Here is a 22967-nt window from a genome sequence, read left to right on the forward strand (position 1 = left end):
TATATATATATTACTGTGCAATTTCCTTCATCTGAACCGTCCTCACAATTGTCCTCACCGCTGCATTGCCAGGATGGAGGGACACATTCTCCACTTTCACACTTAAAGTAGTTGGACACACGGTGCAATATGAATATTCTTCATCTGAACCATTTGGACAATCATCATAACCGTCGCATTGTAAGTATATAGGGACACATTCCCACCCCTTTCACACTTGAAATCGTCGGAATTGTAACAATCATTGCTTATACAATCTTCCTCATCTGAACCGTCTCCACAATCATCAGCACCGTCACACAGCCAGTGTGAGGGGACACATTTACCACTTTCACACTTAAAATCATCGAGATTGTAACACTCTTTGTTGCAATCTTCTTCATCTGAACCATCTTTACAATTATCATCACCATTACACTGCAATCCTTGGAGTACACATTCACCACTATCACACTTGAAGTAGTTGGGCAGGGGACACGCTGTACAATTTTCTTCATCTGAACCGTCTGGACAATCATTAAATTACCGTCACATACCAGATAGAGAGAGAGGCAGCGGCCGACAATGTCACAGCCGAAAACGTCGGGCGACAAACAATCTGGAGCCGTGCACTCTTCATCCGAGCCGTCGAGGCAATCTATGAAACCATCACACCTTTCTGCCCAATCGATGCAGTTGTTAGTCGTTTTGCATACCAAGGCGGGGCACTCTTCGTCTCTGTCGGCAGGACGAGGGGAGGCATGGCCGATGGACAGCAGGTACATGAAAAGGAGCAAGCCGGGTACCATGGTCAACTTTACGGTGGGAAATGTAGCTGACATTTTTGGTGTACCAGTCGTACCCTGGCACGGTGACGTCTACTCAGTCTAGTGCCACTAATAATCAGGTAAGTACCGGGCTTTGTGAATACCCTGTTTCACGTAAAGGCTTATAAAAAGTATAGAATTACAGGGAACATATGGGTACTAACCCAGAGGAATGTGAGGAAACGTCATCAAACCTTTTAATTAGAATTGCTACATTCTCTCGCTGTTAACAGAGTGAGTCACACCCGACTTTATATCAGGATATGTATTTAAAATTTCGTGCTGTTGTACCCAAAGAGTTGATCTGAATGCAAAAAGACATCGGATAGAGATATCAAACATCTTCAGATCTGATGTATTCTTAATAATAATAAGCTTGCTAACTTGCGAATTTCGACAGACGAGCAAGAAAAACAGTAAGAAATGTTTTATGGTTTCCACATAAAACTGCAAATTGAAATTCCAGGTGGCACTCGCCTGTATAGGGCACATGTAGCTTATAAGCTATGTAGTCCCGTACTATACAGTGCAAGTCCCATATGCCGCCCCTTTGTTGCACGCTTAAGACACACGCAGTTACATGTATTAAGTCCCAATGAATTATTCTAATAACCGACCACTTTTGAAGTTACGGCCTGATAACCAATGCCAAATGGAGCCTTATGATTGGTCGACGCACGTAGCTATATGATAATGCACACTGAAACCAGCTGACGTGACTCTAGGTTGAGGTATGTAAAGTATCCCGCTGTTTCGTCGTAACTATCAGAAGGAGACATCGTGAAATATCTGTTGTTGTTTTTCTCGCTTATAAGTCTTACTATGGCAGCTATGGCAACCCAAAATCATTTGTAGGTTTAACAATGCATCTGAATGTCACCTTTATTACAGTTGGTTTGCGATTATATGAAGTTTTGGCTCCCTTTCAAATACATGAAATTCAATAGAACTCTTCACTGATAAGATAACGTTGAGTCGACTGAATTCTTTGGTTAATGATATGACAGAACTGAATGTAGCAATATTTTGATGACGGTCCCATCGCCCCGCATTGTCACGCATATGTATTTCTGCGCCATACCCACCTGTTCGTAAACGAGCTCGAGCGAGTTATGCACAAATGCTTGTTTTTGGAGAACAATATTGGTGAAAATAATATGCTTCACTTTGCACCCATACAGGATGGGTTCACAAGAAACAAGCATTTCTCTATTTACATTGGTCAGAATATGAACCGTTTTGTAGACAGTACATTTATGTCGTGGATTATTATTATTATGGATATATAACATGCAATGAAGCTACTGCCGTCATCGTGGGCGGCCTTGAAGATCGTAATTCTTATTTACACCGTAATTAATACCAGCTCCCCATATGAAAGCTGATGATGGCATGCATGCAAACATATTTTAACCATTCCCGAAAATCGTTCAAAATTATACCTCAAACAAGAGCTCGATTACCCCATACCTTCGTCATGTATGAGTTTGGGTTGTCAGAAATGTGCCGCTGTATATAGTTTGACTTTTATTTTGCTTGTATGTTAACTAAAGCATGTGATTGTGAGTGCCTCCATACAGTACGAGCATCTGGTCGCCTGAATCGAACTACCTATGGACTAGAATAGCGGTGCCGACAAATTTGGATCTTCATAGTGAGTAGTAATATGCAAAAAAAATCTGGGGTGCTAAGCTAGTGTCCTTGTTCTGTAGAGGAGGGGATTACTTTTATGCATTTTCATCATAGCGACATCTCACAGACTTCTTTCAGGCCAATTTGATCGTCGATGGCCGGCTACCTTCTCTCGCCAATTAATACCCTTTTTAGGCCAATTTCTACGATTTATTCAGCCTGCAAATGAAGTCTGCAACTGGGAGACTACATTTTGAGAGGCAAATTAAATGACGACGGCTACTTGAGGTTTGACTACTAGTACACAGTTCTTGTTCCAAGCCTTACTATTGATGAGTTACACTAGATTCCTTATAACACCAGAAAACATGTATTAACTTAATTACAAAATAAACAATGAATAATCTAGCATATAACAAGGAATCCTTTTAATATCTTGGGATACATTACACATGAAATGGTATTTGATAAATGCAGTATTATTTTGTAATTGTTGATGTGTGCAATGCTTTATCTGAACGTTTTTAGCACTTTTAGTATGTAATTTTACATGTTAGATATGATTGCGTATATTTTGGTAACTTATATCAAACACATAAACATCTACACTATGTCATACTGCACATAACAGTGCCCTAACTAGGCCATCTGATGCATGAATAAAACTCCCTGCATGATATGAATCAGATGGATTAATTTACTAATAATTGACAAAGTGAATATGAGGCTTACTCAAAGCATAATGCTTCATACTGTATTTCATCACCAATATTGTCTTTACAGTATGAAGCATTATGCTTATAGATATATAGAATCTGATATATTATTGGAATACACTTCTTCGACTCTTTGTTACATAATTAATAAAATCGTTTTGTCTCGAGTATTATATCCAACAAAGGTATGATGCAGTTCTGCCTTCTATGTATACCATTTTTTCAGATTACCTTGCATGGTTTTCCAAGGCAGAGCGGATTATTTACAAACCTTATTTACAATTTTGGACAGTGGCATCATTCACAGTCCCTTACTGCCAGGTGTTGGGTAGCAATGACCGCCATGGTGAATGGTAGTAATCACCAAGCAGATCATGCGGTGGCAAGGCAGTATTCATTTGCAGGAGGAGTGCCCCGTAGCCACGAAACACTACTCTGGAAAATGAATACTACCTTGCCACCGTATGATCTGCTTGGAGATTACATGGTAAAATGAGTAAGTTACAAGTACTTTATTTTTTATGATCTACTATTCCTAAGTTTGTATTATTTGGAGCTTGACCTCTGACATCTCACCTCTGACAGACCTTGTATTTTGATTTATGATTTCACTGTTACGTTTTATTACTATTATTTTATATAACATTATCTTCTGTATGGGCTCTCTTGGAAATCATCTTCAAGATAAATAAATAAAAAAACTTGTATTCCGCTTTGTTCTGAACGTAAATTAACGACATTATTTATTTTGTGTCATTATATTATCTGTTTTATCGCTTGGGTATGTATGTATGTATGTATGCATGTATTTTTATGTATCTAGGGACATCTGAAAAACAGGCCACAGACCTGAGTGTGATCCACTGGTAAAATAAGATAAATAAAATGAAATGAGATTTTGTATCTACAATCACACAGACCAGCCTCTTCAATGCTCAAAAACACGCGGACACAATGCAGGAGTTTACTCAGCAAAAGGCTTGAAAAGGAGAGAAGCAAAGCTTGTTTCTGAAGGGCAATTACTTTCAAATTGTATTATCCACGTCATGTGGAGATGATAAGCACTTTTTAGGTGGGCAGTTATAAAGACATTCTCTTAGGTTCCTTTCAGTACCGCAATCAGAAACTGGTGTCATCTTCAGCGCAGGCCGAACGCCTGTCTTCAGCCTGATTTTCTTCAGCATCGACGAATGTTTTCATGGGTATCTCAGTAGCAACGTCAGTGCCGCTTGCTGTTGGCCCAAATCCACCTGCGAGGGTCTGCAAGTTGCCTGCAGTGCCAGTTTCATCTGCCTCAGTTTCCCCTGCGGTGGTAGGCTGGTTGCTGGCAGTTGCGTTCCGCCCCTTGTCCTGACGAGGCTTGCCCACACGATGGCGTGCCCTGTTCTCCTCTACATCGGCCATGATTGTCATCTCCATAGCAGTGCCGGTTCCACCTGCTGTTGTCACCTCAGTTCTCCTGGTCCGCCGGTTGCTGGTAGTGGTGGTTCCTCCAATGTCCTGGTTAGCTTCGATCAGACCCAGGCGCACCATGATCGAATACTTCCATTCCTCCAACACCTTCCCCGTCATTGTCAACAACAGGGTCAGCAGCAGGCCTTGAGAAGCATTCAGCACAATGAAGATGTAGTCGAGAACTGCGACATTGACGAAAGGAACAATGAATCCCAAAATCCAGGTGAACCCCGCCAGAAACGAGATACGCATGTAGACCCAGATCTTGCTGATCTCCGAGCGTTGCAAAGCAGTGCTGGCTATCTGAAATGACTTCCGTATGGCCAACAACACAAGAGTGGTGAAGACAAAATTGACCATAAGGGCGCAGAGGACAGGAACTCCAAATGCCACCAGACTGGCTGTTGGATTGCCGATCCAACACTGCTCTCCATAACCCACCCTGACAGAACTGCCGAATTCCACAATCACTGTGACAAGGACTATAGGCACCGGCACCAGCCAGGTGTACAAGATGTACTTGTACAGTTCGGCTCTTTCGGAATCCTCACGAAATGTAAGGAAGAGATCTACAGCTAGCACGTTCATGGATGTGAAGGCCGTCAGAATAAAGTAGTGCAGAAGTATTGCATAAACTGTACAGCCTGGACCGGGAGAGAGGAACACACGTCCCACAAACTGGGTTACGGCAACTGCCATGCATGTCATCATCTGTACCTTCAGCTTTTCCGGGAGTTTTTTCCACTGGCCTGACCTGTAAGTGTGAGCCACAAAACCAGACACGGCAAAGTCAGACACTATCACAAGACCCAGGGTTAACCAGTGCTGGACAGGGTCCGAGGTTTGGAGCGTGTCGTTCGAAAAATACTCCAGTAGGCAGTCCCCACAGACTGATGCTTCTGTGTTCAGGATGGCCACCTGCTCAGCTGGGCATGACAAGTTAGAACTCAACAGGCGGACACTGCCATTGGGAAGGATTTCGAACTCTTCGGATGTGAAATTCAGAATGGGTCTGCTGCAGTTTTGGAGATGGGAAGTATTATTCGAAGGGCCGTGACTAAGGGACGAGAAAACTCGACACGAGTCTACAAATGGGTCGTATATATAGTCTGGGGGGCAATGCTCAGGGCTGTTTTCGGGACTCTCATCAGCGTTAAAGTTGAACAGAGAAGGTAATGAGATAGGGTTCAATACAAATATATCTCTCACACTAGCAGAAGGACAACTTAAATGTGTGGCTACCGCAAGGGAAAGTCCTTCACAAAGAGCACAGTGAACGTTTTTATAGAACTTGAAAACGTCAAAAGTTACTCTTTCGTCGTAGGACCTGCAAGCAGTCACATTACAATTTACATTCGAAATATTGACGACAGGGACAATGCATTGTCTCACATTCAACCGAGTAGGACTGAACTCCACCTTTAGAGTCCCGGTACAATCTCCATTCCAGTTGGGAATGCGGAGTTTATAATGATCGTATAATATTTGTGGAATTCCAATGGGGTTTGTAGGTGAAGCTGTGTACCCAGTACACACCGGTGTGAATCGCCATGTACTGAATTCTTCCGTACTTACATTGTTACAAAGAGCACAGAATATGTTTCTATAGGAGATACTTGTTGAGCTATCTTGCACGGGCATCCGGTAGACCAGGTCACCCGGGTTGTTGGGATCAGCTTGCTTTAAACACTGATCTCTTGTGACGTCGTCCATCCAGTCGTCAGGGCAGCCAGCCACCAGCCAATAAGATCTTCCCTTGTCATATCCCGACAGGCACTTCCACTTTTCATGGTCACGATCAGATGGTTTTTGAGCTGTTGTGTTGAAGTTGCATACCTCTCTGTATTATGAAGGCAAACAATCATCAGGTCACCTCATTAATTGTGCAAATAAAGTCGTCATTTGCATTATTTGCATTTAATTATGTACATCTCTCTCTCAGCTACCTACCTACCAAAAATAATGAAAATACGTTGTTCCTATCTGGACTTCCAAAGATTTGCTTTCAAAGATTTCGCCCGAAGGTCCCCTGCAATTCCAGAACAAGCTGATAGGGGGGACCAAACCCACACCCACTTATTCCTGACAGGAAAAGATATCTGTCACCAAAAATTCAAGACCATAGCATGCTCAGGACAAAAGATACAAAAACCGGAAGTTCTGCTGCAGTACCAAGGTCATCCACCAGGAGGCCCATATTTGACCTTGACCTTCGTCTTCCTAAGACTTACCAGCATACCAAATATTATCACAATCCATAAAGGCGTTATGAAGTTATGCTGACTACAAATGTGCGGAAACACAAACACACACACACACACACAGACACACACACAGACAGACACACACACACACACACACGCACACACACACACACACACAGACAGACGCGCCAAAAACAATACCTCCATTTTTCATGGAGGTAATAACCCCAAACCAAAACCTCTGCTTGGAGAGTACCAAAACTCACGTATGGGCACGTATTCCTTTTCTTGCAACAATGTACAATTAGGATGTACCTCTAGAAATATGCTGCCCCCACTGATTGCAATATGTATACAATCTACGTACCCAATGTCGCTACAACAGTCGCTGAAAAAGCTGCAGTCCTGGTCACACTGACACGAGTAAAATTGTTTGTAACTCTGTCCGCACTCTCCTTTACAGGAGCTGTTACACTTTCTGGGAACATAGTCCGACGACGTGGGGTCTACATAGATGAGAAACAGGAAATAGTGAATTAATACTAGTGTTGATGGATAAAGAGTTTGCATTAATTCTAAAACTTTCAAACTGATGTTTAACAATCTTCCTCAATAATGTCCAATGATACAGTAAACATAATCTTATTTGTTGTTAGACTTTGTCCTATCCAATTGCACTATCAAAACTGTTATTATTGCGTATATATGATGATATTGTCATGACTTGCCATGCATTGGTAGATGTGAATGACTCGATAGATGACAGTTAAGGATGATAACAGTTACCCATTTACAACTTATCAGTTGAGTGTATAACAATAGACTTCGACTGTTCGAACTTTCTTACCAGGACATTCCGTCACGTCACAGTAGCCCCACGTCTCCGTCCCGTTCCTGGTGTAGCACCAGGGCCGGTCCTTGTTGTCAGGGTTACGGCAGAAGTTTTCCTCCAGCCCCGCATCAGGATGAGCCTGTGGTGTGTGAGGATGGGTGTGGGGGGACTGGGAGTCCCATCTCTGACACAGCCGGTCTCCTGCCCTGTGGAATGGGTTACTATAGGTTATGTACCTTATCATGTTAAACTAAATACAGATAAATAATTAATATAGTTCTCAATTGTCACGTTGTTTTTAAAACTTAACGTTATTACAGACTTTTCGAAATAAGGTTAGTACATATTTCCTGTTTGCGTTGCAAAACCATACAAAGAGGGTCCTTGTAACATAACGCAGCTTGGGGTGCAACTGATTCGCCGTACTATAGAAAAAATGCCACCAAAGCTCAAGCGCTAATCTTACCTATTTATGTGCCCTGTATAGGTCCTTCCCTTGTCGTTAGTGAAGAAGCAACTTGTTGGTAACTCTGAAAATGGAAACAGGACATGTATGTCGTTGAATGAAATCAGCATGTCCCCTCCCTCCACACACACACACACACACACACACACACACACACACACGCACCACCGTTTCTCATTAAAATCAATCGGTCCATGCGAAATACACCGTGTAGTATTCTCTATGATCTTACCGTCACAGGCGAAGACATCGTCGCAGTACATCCACCTGATTGTTGCGTTGTTGGTGTAGCACCACGGCCTGTCCTTCCCGTCCGGGTTCCGGCAGTAGTTCCGCTCCAGTCCTGCTGACGGGTAGGCCTCGGGAGTGTGGTTATGGGTGTGGGGGTACTGAGATGTCCAGTACTGACAGAAGTGTTGTTGGTTTCCACGGCCCCTGTAGCTTGCCCCTTTGTCGTGTAGGTAGTAACAGTCTGTGGACATAGCGCTTTACATTGTACCATAGTGTCCAATAGCATTTCGTGCTATAAACACTTTGATGGGGTTGTCAGTAAAAACTGTGTGAAAAAGCTGCAGTCCTGGTCACACTGACACCAGGAAAATTCATTGTAACTCTATCCGCACTTTCCTTTACAGGATATTTTCGAGCTGTTACACTTTCTGGGAACATAGTCCGACGACGTGGGGTCTACATAGATGAGAAACAGGGAATAGTGAATCAATACTAGTGTTGATGGATAAAGAGTTTGCATCAGTTCTAACACTTTGATGGGGTTGTCAGTAAAACTGTGTGAAAAACTCACCACAGTTCTTCTCATCACTGTTGTCTCCACAGTCATCTCTGCCGTCACATCGAGCAAACGGGTGGAACAGGACACCATTGTCACAGGCAGAGAGGGCTGCAGGTTATAAAATCAGTTATAAAATTGTCTATCCAACTGCAGGTGTTTGTGAGCCATTGGTTGTACACATGATACACATGACGCGCACACTGCTTGAAAAGTTGGATTTACCAATGGCAGTAAATACCAGTATGGTCTGGTAATGTTTACTTTACAATTGTTGTAGATAAAAGTCCGGCACTGTCAGACTTGAAATTACCGGACCTGACTTTTATTTACTACCATTGTCCGGCACTGTATACAAAGTAAACGACTGGCATTTACCACCATCGGTAAATCCTACTTTCCCTGCAGTGGCAGTAAAAACAACACACATAACTGACACAAGAAGTTAGGCAAAGGTAGAAAATACCATAGACACAAGGGGGAATATGCTCACGACATGATAGCTCGTCACTGCCATCCGCACAGGACCTTACGCCGTCACAAAAAGGGTCTTCGGCGTTCTGAATACTCCACTCAAGACATCGTCCATTGCTGCAGCTTATCTCGCCTTTTCTCTCACCTGCGATGAACATTGAGGCATCACGTTTCAACATCTAACTACAATATGCCACTGAGCCGTATTGAGAGACTTAGACAGTCATTATTTATCCCTAGAACTTAAAAAATCATGCAGGAGTAACTGTTGTAGATAAGGACACTGTGGACTTTCGAAAATTCTTGCCTCTGCAGAATGTTGTATTTTAATCATTTTATGGACTTTCGAAAATTCTTGCCTCTGCAGAATATTGTATTTCAATCAGCCTTGCTCCTTGTTTTAATGTTTATTTATACCGTAACCGTCAATATTTCAATGCTGAATGATTCACGATACATGGACGTACAAGCAAGTGTAGGCAGACCACGCACAGCCTACGTACACCAACTTTGTGAGAATACTGTACTCTGGAATACCTGTTTGGCGCTATGGAAGATGGGGGGGGGGTAGAGAGAAAGGGTCATGAACATCCGTGAGACTCTATCCACACACAAGGGACATCGATTAAGTATTTAATAATATATTTAAAGTCATCAGATACATAGGAAAGTAGCAATTACTTGTTTTAAGTTTTGTTTTATGGTCAAAGTGGAACCAAGGGCAATTTAAGTCAGGTTTTAAAAAAATGAATAATTATATAAAGGTGGCAAGGTGAATTTAAAGGTTCTGGGTTCGAATCCCTAGTAAGTGTTTGAAACATGTGATGAAACGGTGCTCTCTGCGTTTCTACTTACAGCAGCGTAGTTCGTCCGTATTGCCTCCACAGTCGTCCCTACCGTCACATACTTGGGTCTGGTCAATGATGGTCCCATTGGCACAAATACCTTAGGTTTGATTGAAGTTAAGAAAATTGTTTGTTTGTTCGGAAGTAATCTCCGTAATTAATCCTGCAGTACAGTTTGATTTGCCTTTGAAAAAATTGTTAACCTGCAAGTCTAACTTTTGAAGAATCTAGTTTCCGATAAAGTTATATACCCCTTCCATCCTGCACATGTGTTCTTGTTACGTACCAGTGTTCCTGTAGTCGACACACGCCAGACAGTCACAGTGAGCCGCAGTGTTGCCGCACCAGTTGTCCGGGGAGCAGCATGGGAAATTACTGCTAGGGTCGCATTCGGCGGCCGGGGTGTTGTCTTCAGCCTTGTAGCCTCGTCCGCAACGCAAATCTTCTCGCCACTTCTTAGGAGCTATTAGGTCATAAAGTCATTAAAGGTGTCGCTCTATCAGTCACTTTTAATACGTACACAAAAATTGTCTCATCTGATTCTGTATATGACATCATTTCCGTGTCAATTTTTTTGTCTTGAAAGGGTACATTGAATAAACATTACGGCGTCTACGGTCTATATATGTTGCAAATAGAGCATGAAAATTAAAATCCGAGAGAGAAGCAATAACAAAGTATTTATAACATGTGTATGCACAAATCTGATGGATATATTCAGGGATCAACTAGAGGTCAAAGATATCACACTTTCGTAAGTAGCTATTTCGCTGAAAGCTTTACTAGGTACCCATTGCCCAAACACCTACGTCCCACTCAAAAATCATGTTCAAAATACGAGATATCACACCTTTGCACATCGTTACAGTACCGTACAAAGCAGCCAACCTTCGTTGTCCCAACCCAACCTACCTACCAAATATCATATAGATACATGCACCACACCCCATGATGTATTAAACCGTTAAAGAATTCACAAAGCCTTATAAATGGTGTACCTAACACTCACTAGTAACCTTCTCGGCGAAGCTGCTAGTGCTAAATAACTTGAACGCCTCACCACAGGCTGGCACTTCGCACAGCTCGAATCGCACTGACGGATTCTCGGTGAAGCACCAGACTCCGGGTTCACCATCCGGATTCCGGCAGTAGTTCTCCTCCAGTCCGGATGACGGGTGTTCAAACAGTTTGCTGTGTACATGTGGAAACAGCCTGTCCCAGCGTTGACACGTCTTGCCTGTCCTGGTCACAGAGACGGTTCCTCGGTAGGATGCCCCATCCCCCACCTGGCAGGGTTCTGGTAGATGAAAAATGCAGCTGAACTGTACTTTCTATCAGAAATAATTTTCGATTGACCAACTCCTGGTTTCAATGAATAAGCAATTCACAAACTGAATGTAACACCAATTCTAATGACCTACCAAATTCACAGATGAAGCCAGCGTCTATCTTACAGCCCACGTCGTTCCACTTATTTCTGTTGTTGAAGGAGAGGTCGCCCGAGTTGTCGGGGAAGTACACCGCACATCGCTCCTTTCCTCCGCTCGGTTGTCCATCGGCCCAGTTTTCCCATTCCATCGGCTGGGAACCGCGTGCGTATGTCCACGTTCCGTCATCTGAACGGGTCATCCCGAAGTAGAAAACCTTGGTCGTGTCCGCGGCGTTCTTTAAAGCGACCAGGAAGTCGTTGGTGGCGCTGTCACCAGGCATGGCCAGAGTGCTCCCTTCTTCTCGGCAGGTCGCCAAAGCCTGGTCGTACTCACTCTCGGTGTCGTAGGCACGGTAACATCGGCGTGTGTGGGGGAGGTGCCAGTAGCCATTGGAACACTCTCCAACTGTGGTCAACATGTGAGGACAAAAACTCTTTCGGGTTAGGTATGTAAGTACTTATATTACCCTTATTATTGCCACCCCATGCCAAATTTCAGGTCATTCGGCTAAAAAATGGTTGAATCCCTTTAAAGAAATGACAGGAGGAGGAGAAACATGAGGGGAAACAATATATTTCTCCCATACTATAGTATGAGTGAAATGTAACTAATAAAGTACAGAAAACAAACTAATTAAGTATGACAAATGATGTAAATGATATCGATAATGGAACGGAATTTGCATATCAATGTTTTATGAACAAAATTTGAAATTAACAACAATTGACACCAATAGCCATATTTAGTACCTGTAATAACCTGGACTTCGCACAGCGTCAGGATTCGGGAGGGGCCAGTCAGATGAACCCCCACATATCTTCCTGCCATCCACCGACACTGGATGGAAACGGTCGGCTTCGTCACGAGGATCTGATGATCACCTCCACACCTGGGGTTCTCGCTGACCTGGTCGGAGTCCCCGATGTGGATGTTGAAGGGGTTGAGTCGTTCCGAACAACAGTCCATGCGGTTGAAGATGACCACTCTGTAGATATTGTCGAAGCAATTGCAATTAAGTATGATACATTTAAGGATGAAAGTTGTAAGACACCATGCATGCAAACCATGGTAACGTGTAATTTGAATCTTGAATTTCTCCTATGTCAGTTCTTCTTTGACTCACTGGTATAAAGATATCCATTAAAAATGAAAGGACGTCGTTGCCGGCCATGCCCCTACATGTCAATCATCACACCATTTCTAGTCAACCGTTTCCTGTACTGTTTAATTATTACTGTTGTTTTAGTATGTTGGACAAGGAGTCGACCTATGCAACAAGGTTGCGGGAGGATCTAAGGTCTAAGGTAAGGTTTACTATGTTGTATTTCGTTTTGCTAAATACGCTCATGTCGTGTCCATACGTACCTGTCAATCATATACGATCGGCCGAGATCCACCCACCAGCTTGGATCAGCCTCCTGCTGTGTGAGTGTACAGGTGGCAATGCCGTAGTTCATGTAGGTATTGGTAATCCCGTCTACAGCAAGGCTGGCAACCCCGGGTCCGTGCGTCCCGTTAAGGGTGCTAGTCTGGAACGCCGTCTTCCTCAGAGCGACATTAAAATCTACCGCGAACGAAGAATGTCGTCAATAGATTGAAGAATTTCCATCTGTACATCAGAGTTTTATGGTTAAACGCATTCGATGCAATATAATGGCAGCAAAACTGGAATAAGGCGATCTGCATGATATTGACACATACTATCCCACATTAGCACATTTCCATAAGTTTTTTTTTCATACTTTGGGCATTTAAAACAGGGCAGAAAAAAAGCGCTAAGATGAATCTTTTGGTACCCGGAAAATCGGCACAAGAATCCTACCAGTAACCGTTTTTCGTCACAATTTTGGCATTTTTGCTCCATGAATGTCAATATAGTACATTGGGATAGTGTTGTCTCAACGTGGTATGTAGATAAATGACTATAAACTATTGGCTTTGTAAAATCTGGTTTTCAAGCCCTTAAAACTGCACTGGCCACGGGCACCTAACAAAGTTCTGTACGGAGAGCCATGAGCTGTTTATCACCCAATGACTCGGCAATCCTTCTGCTGCCTTGCTCCGGGCAATATTGGCAGGTTCTACTTCCCACCGCAAGGTGGCGCTTGTAAACATTTCACGGTTGTGTGTAAAGGGCGATCGAATTACCCAGCCTGATGAAACTATTCATGGATTACTGGCGTATGCTGATCTAGATATTCTATAGCTGGGCCAGCTCCTTTTTCTAATGCCTATTGCGTAAATTCTGGAAGCGAACAGCCAGCTGGGTGAGAGGTCCTGACATCATCTGCAGCTCACGGCGCAATTTAAGTATCTTTTTGTCAGTGTTTGACGATACCGTGCGAGAAGCAACAACAAAGTATGTTGGAATGAGAGTACATAGATAATTCATCGATGGAGCAGCACCAATACATACTTACATACTAGAATCACACCGCCCTGTTTTTATCAGACCATTGCAGATTAATTAGCTGACGTCACAGTTGAGTTGGGCAGCGCTAGGCCCAAAATGATACAGAATGGAATCACCCTTGTAGTGCCTACTTAACAAGCTTCAAAATCTTTCTTTCCGTGCAAATTTTTCCACAAGAAAAAACGGGCAGGGTCACAACAAGCTTTCCCAGTTTGGCAAACATTTGTTCATTCATCGTTTATTTAAATATTTAGCACAAGGACAGACCCTAGTGGTACGGTCTGGTACTCAGTGCGGATGGATATAAGCAGGTACTTGGGTGAAAAGCAGGTTTTGTTTAATTAAGAGCATCCAGTTATTCAAGTTAGAAGTGGACAAGCCCCTTTGTCCTTAGTTATCAACCAGAAATTGCTGGCATGAAGCAATGTACAAATAGACGACGTCTAAATTATTATATGAACATTCATCTGATCCATGGGCCAGATCGAAGCCGTTTAGCCAAATATGGGGGCCCGCATGCCCTTTTCCGTAGAGCGTAATCGGCCATTTTAATTCTACGTAGAGCGTAAACGGACCCGCTCTAATTCAACGTAGAACGTAATTTGCGCATTTTGCGTGGAGCGTATTCGCCATTTTAATTCTACGTAGAGCGTTGTAGCCACTTGGAATTCATCGTAAAGCGTAATCGTATTTCCTGAATTCAGCGTAATACGTAGCCAGCTCTCAAAATTTAGCGTACAGCGTTGTCGGGGCCCCCCTCCCCCGATGCAGGCCCCCAAATATGAAACTTGCAAACTATCATCGCAAAAATTCTGTGGTTCGAGCATACACCGTTCACAGTTTTTCAAGTTCTACAAACCACAAGCGTAGACTGAGTGAAGATATCACTATATTGTGTGTTAATGTTTACGGAGTTAACGGTAGTGGATAAATAGCTGGTTACACACCTGTTGTCGCAAAAGCACCAGACAGGCAGCAGCACAGACCCAACAGCAGCGCCAGTGATGTTCCAGTAGTCGACGGGTTCCCCATTCTACCGCGAGACGACTAACTCGTGCTGTACCAGTTCTTCTTAGTAAACTAAGCAGTTGAAAAGTTCTGGTGCACGAGCTTGGCGTAACATGTACAGCCAGATTCTACCAGCAACTAGTATTAAAAAGTGGTGCGTGTGGTATTTCATCTGCGTCACGAACTCCTACGTCACAGGGTTACCATGGTAACCACTACCAAATAAGGTAACACCTGAGGTAAAAGCTGCGTGAGTGAGAGAAGTAATTGAATATTCATTTCATTAGTGTCCTCCATCTGGTATTTTCTGACGTGTTCCTTTGTGAATTATTCAATGACAGGAGTTCTGTGCCTGCCTGTACCCGTACCGGAATGTAATCGCGTACAGTAAACAACAAATTCTGTGTGTCCATTAAAAACAAGAGTCCAGATGAGTCATTTTTCCTGTATCACAAACGTTACAAAATGTATACACAGTGGTACATAAATAGAATAGAAATAAAACTATAGAACATAACAGAATATATAGTTGAATAGATTAGAATAGAATAAAATAGAATAGAAAATAGAATAGAATATACTTACTAGTCACCCCATCATAGTCCTTAGCATTAAACTTTATACAAGTACTATTTTAGTAACCCCCCCCCCTTTCTCCACAGCTTCTTTCCGCCGATCACGAATTTTTTTTATAGCGCTAGTTTTGCTGGCCTGTGTGACGTCACCAAGTGCTACACTTTCTTCAGAAGTCTTCTATGCGGTGGCATCCCTTTGTTACAGCTTCACTGGTGATTCTGACGAGTTTTGAGAGGATTATAGGTCGTGTCTATACGGAACCACCCAAGGCGCGATTCGGGTAACTCACATTCCTCACATCTGGTCCACGTGCCACACACACCTGCGAAACCGTGTCCGAACATAATGCGCTTGAGCTACATTTATTGCTGTTTGATGATAACACGCAAGGCGGCGTTTTATTAATGTCAGAGGTCAACGACCGGCTTGCTGATGCCCCCCTCCCAGCGTATCTCGGCCGAATGCCGACGTGGTCCTGCCAGAGGCGGTGAAGCTCGCCCTAGAACGGACACATTATTTGACCATTACTGCTCTTTAAGTTGCTGCCACGTAAAAGTTGGTATTGCATATAAAAAAAGAAATATCACTCCGTAATCCATGACCAGGCGAAGTCACATTGAAATCACATTGCGTTCAGACGCAAATCGCGATGCGGGGAAAGCGATTCGAAACCACCTCTAGAAGTGGCTTGGGATCGAGGCGCTTTCAATGTGATTTCGGAGCGTTCAGATGGAGCCACTTGAAACCGGCTTCGGGGTAAACCACATGTAAACCGCCTTGGGTGGTTCCGTATAGATAGGGCCATAGAATCGTCTGATTCCGAGTCCCGCGGCCATTTTGAATATCCCGCGCAATGTTAAAGGCATCAAAGGTCACCCTTATGTGTATTTGATTACCCAGATAGTAAGGCCACACCGCCTTAATTTAATGTATGACATCATCTGAGACCCCCAAACTAGTGCGCGCGGGCCAATAAAAAAATCCCGGCCCCAAATAAAAATGCAGCTAAACCACAGGAATACAAAGATACAAGGTATTGTGAATTTGCGAGAGAAAAATCGTCCCAAAAGGGTATTAATTGACGAGAGAAGGTAGCCGGCCATTGACGATCAAATTATTGCAGGCCAATTTGATCGTCTATGGACGGCTACCTTCTCTCGCCAATAAATACCCTTTTAGGCCGATTTCTACGATTTATTCAGCCTGCAAAATAAGTCTGGTGGAGACTACATTTTGAGAGGCAAAGTGACGACGGCTACTTGAGGTTTGACTCTACTAGTACGTAGGTCTACGCGTAACGAAGAATTATTCAGAAACGCTTAACGCTGAATTTATGATGACAAATAACGCGCTAGGTAGAATTACAACGACCAATAGCGCTTCACGAGGAACATACCGATAACGCTTAACGTTGAATTGTAGAAATCATACGTCAATATGTTTCTTTTTTTTTATTTCCGATTCACGTTGCAGCGCTATACACGTTGACGGAATCTCAGTGCAGCACACACACAGAGAAACCAAATCCTACTTATATCATTTTAACTTTTTTTCGATTGATCTGTACATGGTCGAAAGGGGTCTAATTCTACGAACAACTATTAAACTGGCGTTATCATTATTTAGATGAACACACCAATTTAACATCAGAAATAATCATTTAGACCCAATGATATACATCTAACTCCCATGCAAATTTTGAAAAATATGCCAAATCTAAATCAGGACCCAACAAGTACTACCATGGAGGTAGTACTTTTACCTCCATGGTACTACCTAGAGTCACTAGCTCTGGGCACCTTAGATGCAACGAGTTCTTTCTTAGACCCCAAGTGAGCCTCGCACGGCCTCGCCACCGAATAGCCTCCCCAGACAGGACGTACACAAGTGCCGCCAGAAAGTAGTACGTGACAAGGACGAAACGTCTAGTTAAAAGTCTAAGCTTTTAAACTGTCGGCATAATTTCCAGATTGTACTACACCTGTGCAGTTAAAAAAAACTATAATTGTGTTTGTTTAATACTTATCGTAACGTTGGTATACAGCTTGACAGTCGCGTGGCGGATGGATATAGGCAGACTTTCTCGTCGCACGACCGCACCCAGCTTCAGTTGGAGAAGAAGGGCGGCGGTGTGAGGTAGGTGGTGAATTTTCAGGCCGTTTTCTGTTCTGAAATGTCGTTTCTGTGATCGTCAGTTTGCGTAGAATGAATCCTAAAGATGTTACAGTTACTCGTAAATAGGTGAGGACAAGTTTTATGGCGAAAGTTGAGTGATTCTGCCGTTTAGTTGAGTCGAGTCGCAGTGTTCTGTACGGCAGTTTGTGGAATGTCTCTCGTCACCAAATTATAGGCAGTTTGCCCCAACCTTTTGGTCACGAAAAAACCTCCTGTTTATGATTGGAGAAAACGACCACACTATGTTGATTACCATAAGGCCAATTTTACAAATTTTCATAAGAATTGCGTGCAAAGCTGAGTCTGGCTGACCGCGACTGACATTTTGTGATGGATTACCTTGTTTACGTTTTGGCGGACGAGTACTGCGTACTTTGCAGTCTTCTTGGACGATTTGTCCAGAATGATTACACAGCCTAATACTTGTCTATATTTTTATTCGTATATTTAGTCACATTTTGAATTTTTTTAATGTATGAAGAAGGTATCCGTACATCTGAAAAATTTTAGGAATCGAAAAAACACAGCCTAATACTTGTATATATTTTTATTCGTATATTTAGTCACATTTTTAATGTATGAAGAAGGTATCCGTACATCTGAAAATTTTTTAAGGAACCGAAAAAAATACATGGTTGAGCTACACCGAGCAAATCGGCCTCCATGAGACCTTTCCTGGTTACACAAACCTAGTTGTCCAATTTCTACCGTGTTGTCTGTTCAAGAATGAGAATTTAGTTTAAAGATTTCGGTACTAATCCTTATATTCGTGTTTCCTCGTTTCCTCTACAGTTACTCCTGAGATGAACATCAAACACCATGGATCGATCAGCTGTGAGATGAGGACCATCCCACACAGAACACCAACAGCTGTGTCCATGCAAGACAGGAAAGACCATTAAAAACAACATCTTTCTGCAGCAAAGCGCGCCTTTTAATATCTGACCTGCGCTCAAATATTCAAACTACACTGGTCGTTTGTAAAATCGGTGACTTATTAGCAGTTAATAATCATTTCTGAAGTGATTGGCTTGCGGTAGATCATTTGGCCAACTCAATGGTTGTTAGTTTAGGTCTATTTCCTTCAGCTGTCCTGCCTCTTGGAAACCCAGACTTCGGGGACTGTGCCACTGGCTCAGTGGGGGCTGGATCAGCTTAGATTAGTTGGTTAGATGGTGCAACCCAGTAGATGGCTGCGTTCTTTATTGTTTAATTAGCGCCTACCAATTCGTCAGGGAAGGCTCAAGCCGCGCCTCCCCGGCCTCAAATGTTATTTGGTCAGAGGGGGTCACATAGAACTGCCGAACAGACACGGTGGATCTGTTGTTAAAGACTCGTCCTAAAATTGATTGAATATTAAAGGCGACAATGCTAAGCAGTTGGGTGTCTGGGAAATATATACAGATACGTGTTGACAAAGATATTTGCTACGACTCGCGTGTCCAATTACACCGATCGATCCACGGCGGTCTGTCACTACGGCATTCTTTCCCATTGCTGGGGGCGTTCGATAAAGTATCGGGTTACAAGACGCAATTTTGGGCTAACCGTAAAACATTTGAAAATAAACAAACTAGTATCGAAGGGAAATTCCGTTGAAATAAGATAAAATTATTGTCTTTACATACATTCAATGGTGATTTTTTTGCGCTAAATGGATGATTTTTTCGTATTTCGTTAAAAAGTCGATAATTTTCGGGATTTCGCAGCGTCATATTTTAGCCAATCACCGAGCAAACCTGGCTACACATATTAGGCAAGATCACTGATTTTTATATTTTTCGACGACTAGGAATAAGACGAAAAATCGTGCTTTTGGGATTTTTTAATTTCTGACTATAAGTATAGTTTTTGTTGACAAATAGGTGAAAAAATCGAATATTTTGGCTTTTTTCGCACTCAATTACCCATAATTCAAAATCAAACGCATTTTTCAAAAATCCCAAAAGCACGATTTTCGGGACAACCGTGACAGTCATTTTGAGCCGTAAATGGGTTATGTTTGACTCTCCACGCTTCCAGGTTTGAACGAGTTTTGCAGACATGTCATATCTCCCAAAAGTGTGCACCGTGTTATTCATAAAGGCGTAAAGAATCATTACAGTATTCAAGGTCACCCAAGGATACGACAGTAGTTTCGCTACATGTTACATGTCCACAAAAAATGATAGCGGACATGTACTGTCCTGGAAACTGTTTGTATCTATAGAAAAGTGTTGTTTTTTATCTGTTGCGAGTCACTAAGGCAGAAGGGCTTGTTTTGCCGCTTTATTGCAAATGACCGCAGGTGACCCCGAAATGGAACGCGGGTTCGATTCGAATTGCCCAGATCGAACACGATCGAACACTGTTCGGATTCTATGAAATGTGGGAACTTTACAGCCCAGATTTTACCACCGTGATCGGAAGAACTGGCCAGGTCCGACAAGATCTCTTATACTTGATGTAACTTCAGGGGTGCCAAGCAGATGTTTGGAGTTACAACAAAATGTTGGGCGCTTCAAACAGATGCACATATGGCACTTGCCCATATAGTTTGCTTCAACAGACATAGGGAGCAGATCTGGAGGAAACGCGTGAATCATGTAGTATCTGGTTGTTAAATAATGCTATCTGCAATGCCAAGTTTGGGACAGCTAATTTCTTGCCTCTCTTCCCTGTCTCTACCTCCTCAAAGAACTTATATGACTGGGAAACGTTCTCTCAGGAGTTGCAGACAAACGTTTCTGAGGACACGATTCCCCTCGTCTCCTCTATCTTGGCTGATAGCTGGACCAGTTTCTTGCAAGACGATTTGTTATCTTGTTGGCACTGCGAGGTAGACTCCGGATACCCGTTCAAGCTCGGATAGGCTGACACTATTAGATTTCGGAAGAATTTGAATATAAAATGGAATAAGAATCTGAAACAAATAGAAATTATCTTCCTACCTGACATACAAATGGTCCATTTAACATTCCAGTCCACATATTCCAACGTCCACACATTATTCCAGTTCATATTCAAGTCTGATTGTATGGTCGCCGGCTCAGAACGGGAACCTCCTCTCGGAATGGGATCGGGAAAGGTCCACAGCTCCGGTCGCTGGCGCAATGGCTCCTCCCAGCCGCAGTTCTCCCGGTTGACTCCCCGCGCGATGCAGTACAATACTGGGTGCTCGTAGTGCTGTGGCACTGCGTCAAGGCGGTCGCGCACCCGTGCCCTCAGTTCGTCTATTAGTATTACCTTCTGGAAATCCCGCACCTGGGCATTCAGCCCCTGTACCATCGCCACCATGTAGAAGTTCGGGTGGGCGCGAAAGGAGGACACGGAAGCCTCCATGGGGTGCGTCCTGGGATCTTCCGGGCGTCGCGCCGACCGTCCTCAAAGCTGGTAGAGATTGTCGGTCTGGGGCTCACCGTTGATTTCGGCGTCCAGGCGAGCGATAACCCGGTTCAGGCCGCGGACCCGGTTCAGGCCGCGGAGTTCGCCTTTCCTATGCCTGAGGTAGGCGTACGCCTTTTCCAGTCTGTAGCGGGCGTACACCTCCCTTACCTTCCCTCTGTTTCGGGTCCAGGGATCCACCCCGGCGGCCTGGGCCTTCCTTCCCCACGACCGCCAGTGGTCTTCTACCGGGCCGTACTCGTGGTCTCGTGGGTTGTCGGGAGCGTCTGAGTCCCACTCGTCAGATGTGCCGTCGTCGTACGGGCCTGCCGTTGCCATTCTGCGTTGGGTCGTTTTGGAAATTTGGTCGGTAGATCGGAATGAATCCATCGCTCGGCGATCATCCTCTTCGCGGATTTGCGGTCCGAGCTCGGAATGGCGATTCTGTCCGGAGTAGGTCCTCTTAAAAGAGTTGGGTCTGGTGTTGACGTTACACGGCAGGTTCTCTTCAATGTCCCCATGCCTGAGCGCGAACCCGTATCCTCGCCAGGCGTGAGTCCTTCACCGACGTAATAGCTCATCGTCGGCGCTCCTCGGCAGGTTCTCGTTTATGTCTCGTATATCGAATTTACGTAATGTCATGAAATTCGTTTCTTGGTATGAGAAACTGTATGAATGTGGCTACCAAAGTGTATACAAAGGTGATTTTAGTTCAAGGTAATAACCATTGAAAAATCGTTGAGAATTCGTCTAACTATCGGTCAAAATATTGTAACAACTACAGAGTCCCGAAAGAAACAACACACGATATAGATGAGGGCGCTTTTCTACTTTTTATTACCTTCGACAAGAAGGTTATGTTTTCAGTAGCGTTTGTCTGTGTGTGTGTGTGTGTGTGTGTTTGTGTGTGTGTGGTTTAGCAAGATAACTCGAGAAGCAGTAGATGGATTGGAATGAAACTTGGTAGGTGGGTAGGTCTTTATGAGACCTAGAAATGATTAGATTTTGGGCCCCCTAGTGGCTTTCCTAGGTACTGCAGCTGAACTTCCGGTTTTGATATCTCGTGTTCTGTACATGCCAGGGTCATGAATTTTGGTTGGTAGATAGCTCTTGGGGCAGGGAAGAAATGACATGAGTTTGGGTCCCCTAGCGCCCTGTTCTGGAACTGCAGGAGCATTTGTTGAAAAAAAATTTCAAGGACGATAACTCAAGAACCGGTTGACGTATTGTTGTGATTTTTGGTATGTAGGTAGTTGAAGTGATGCTTGACATAATCAGATGACAATTATGCAAATCAGGAGCTAATTTGCATAATTAATGAGGAAATTCTATAAATCTGCTTTGTTCGATAATAGAACTGAAACACTTGTGACATCTACTTGAGAATGAGAAAAACATCTGAGGATATAGATTATGTAAATGAGGACCTAATTTGCATAATTAATGGCAAATTCTTATAATTCCATAGTTGTAACTGCTGCACCCTGAATTTCAATAGTTAAGTGAAGGTGAACATCAATAAACATAACCTATTCAAATCATGACCTCATTTGCATAATTTATGAGGAAGTGCTATAATAGCCTTTTTGTTATGGCTGTCATTTGTTAAGGCTGTCATTGGATGGAGATTATGATCAACTGATATAATCCATGCAAATGAGGCTCTTATTTACAAAATCAATGATTAAAATTTATAATTCGTCACCCGCAAGGGTTAACATCATTTGGCGAAGGTATGAGATCGTTGAACTCTTGTTTAGATAGAGCAGAGTAGTTTCTTTTTCC

General features: G+C 43.2%; 1 protein-coding gene and 1 pseudogene across 1 annotated transcript; both read right to left on the minus strand.

Annotated features, from left to right (window-relative positions):
• Window positions 1–788, minus strand: part of LOC109472083 — a 1622-nt pseudogene extending 834 nt beyond the window's left edge.
• A 3485-nt stretch (window positions 789–4273) lies between these two features.
• Window positions 4274–21140, minus strand: LOC109472084. Its single transcript, XM_019771657.1, has 13 exons — window positions 20750–21140; window positions 13013–13211; window positions 12397–12632; window positions 11278–11514; window positions 10504–10680; window positions 10228–10317; window positions 8914–9009; window positions 8344–8583; window positions 8112–8175; window positions 7661–7851; window positions 7181–7319; window positions 6268–6449; window positions 4274–5694 (listed from the first exon to the last, which is right to left on the minus strand). Exons 1-13 carry the CDS (start codon window positions 21138–21140, stop codon window positions 4274–4276), a joined length of 3663 nt encoding a protein of 1220 aa, XP_019627216.1.
• Window positions 21141–22967: the final 1827 nt, after the last annotated feature.

The sequence above is a fragment of the Branchiostoma belcheri genome, unplaced genomic scaffold (assembly GCF_001625305.1).
Source record: "Branchiostoma belcheri isolate BF01 breed outbred unplaced genomic scaffold, Haploidv18h27 scaffold266, whole genome shotgun sequence".
NCBI classification, from domain to species: domain Eukaryota; kingdom Metazoa; phylum Chordata; class Leptocardii; order Amphioxiformes; family Branchiostomatidae; genus Branchiostoma; species Branchiostoma belcheri.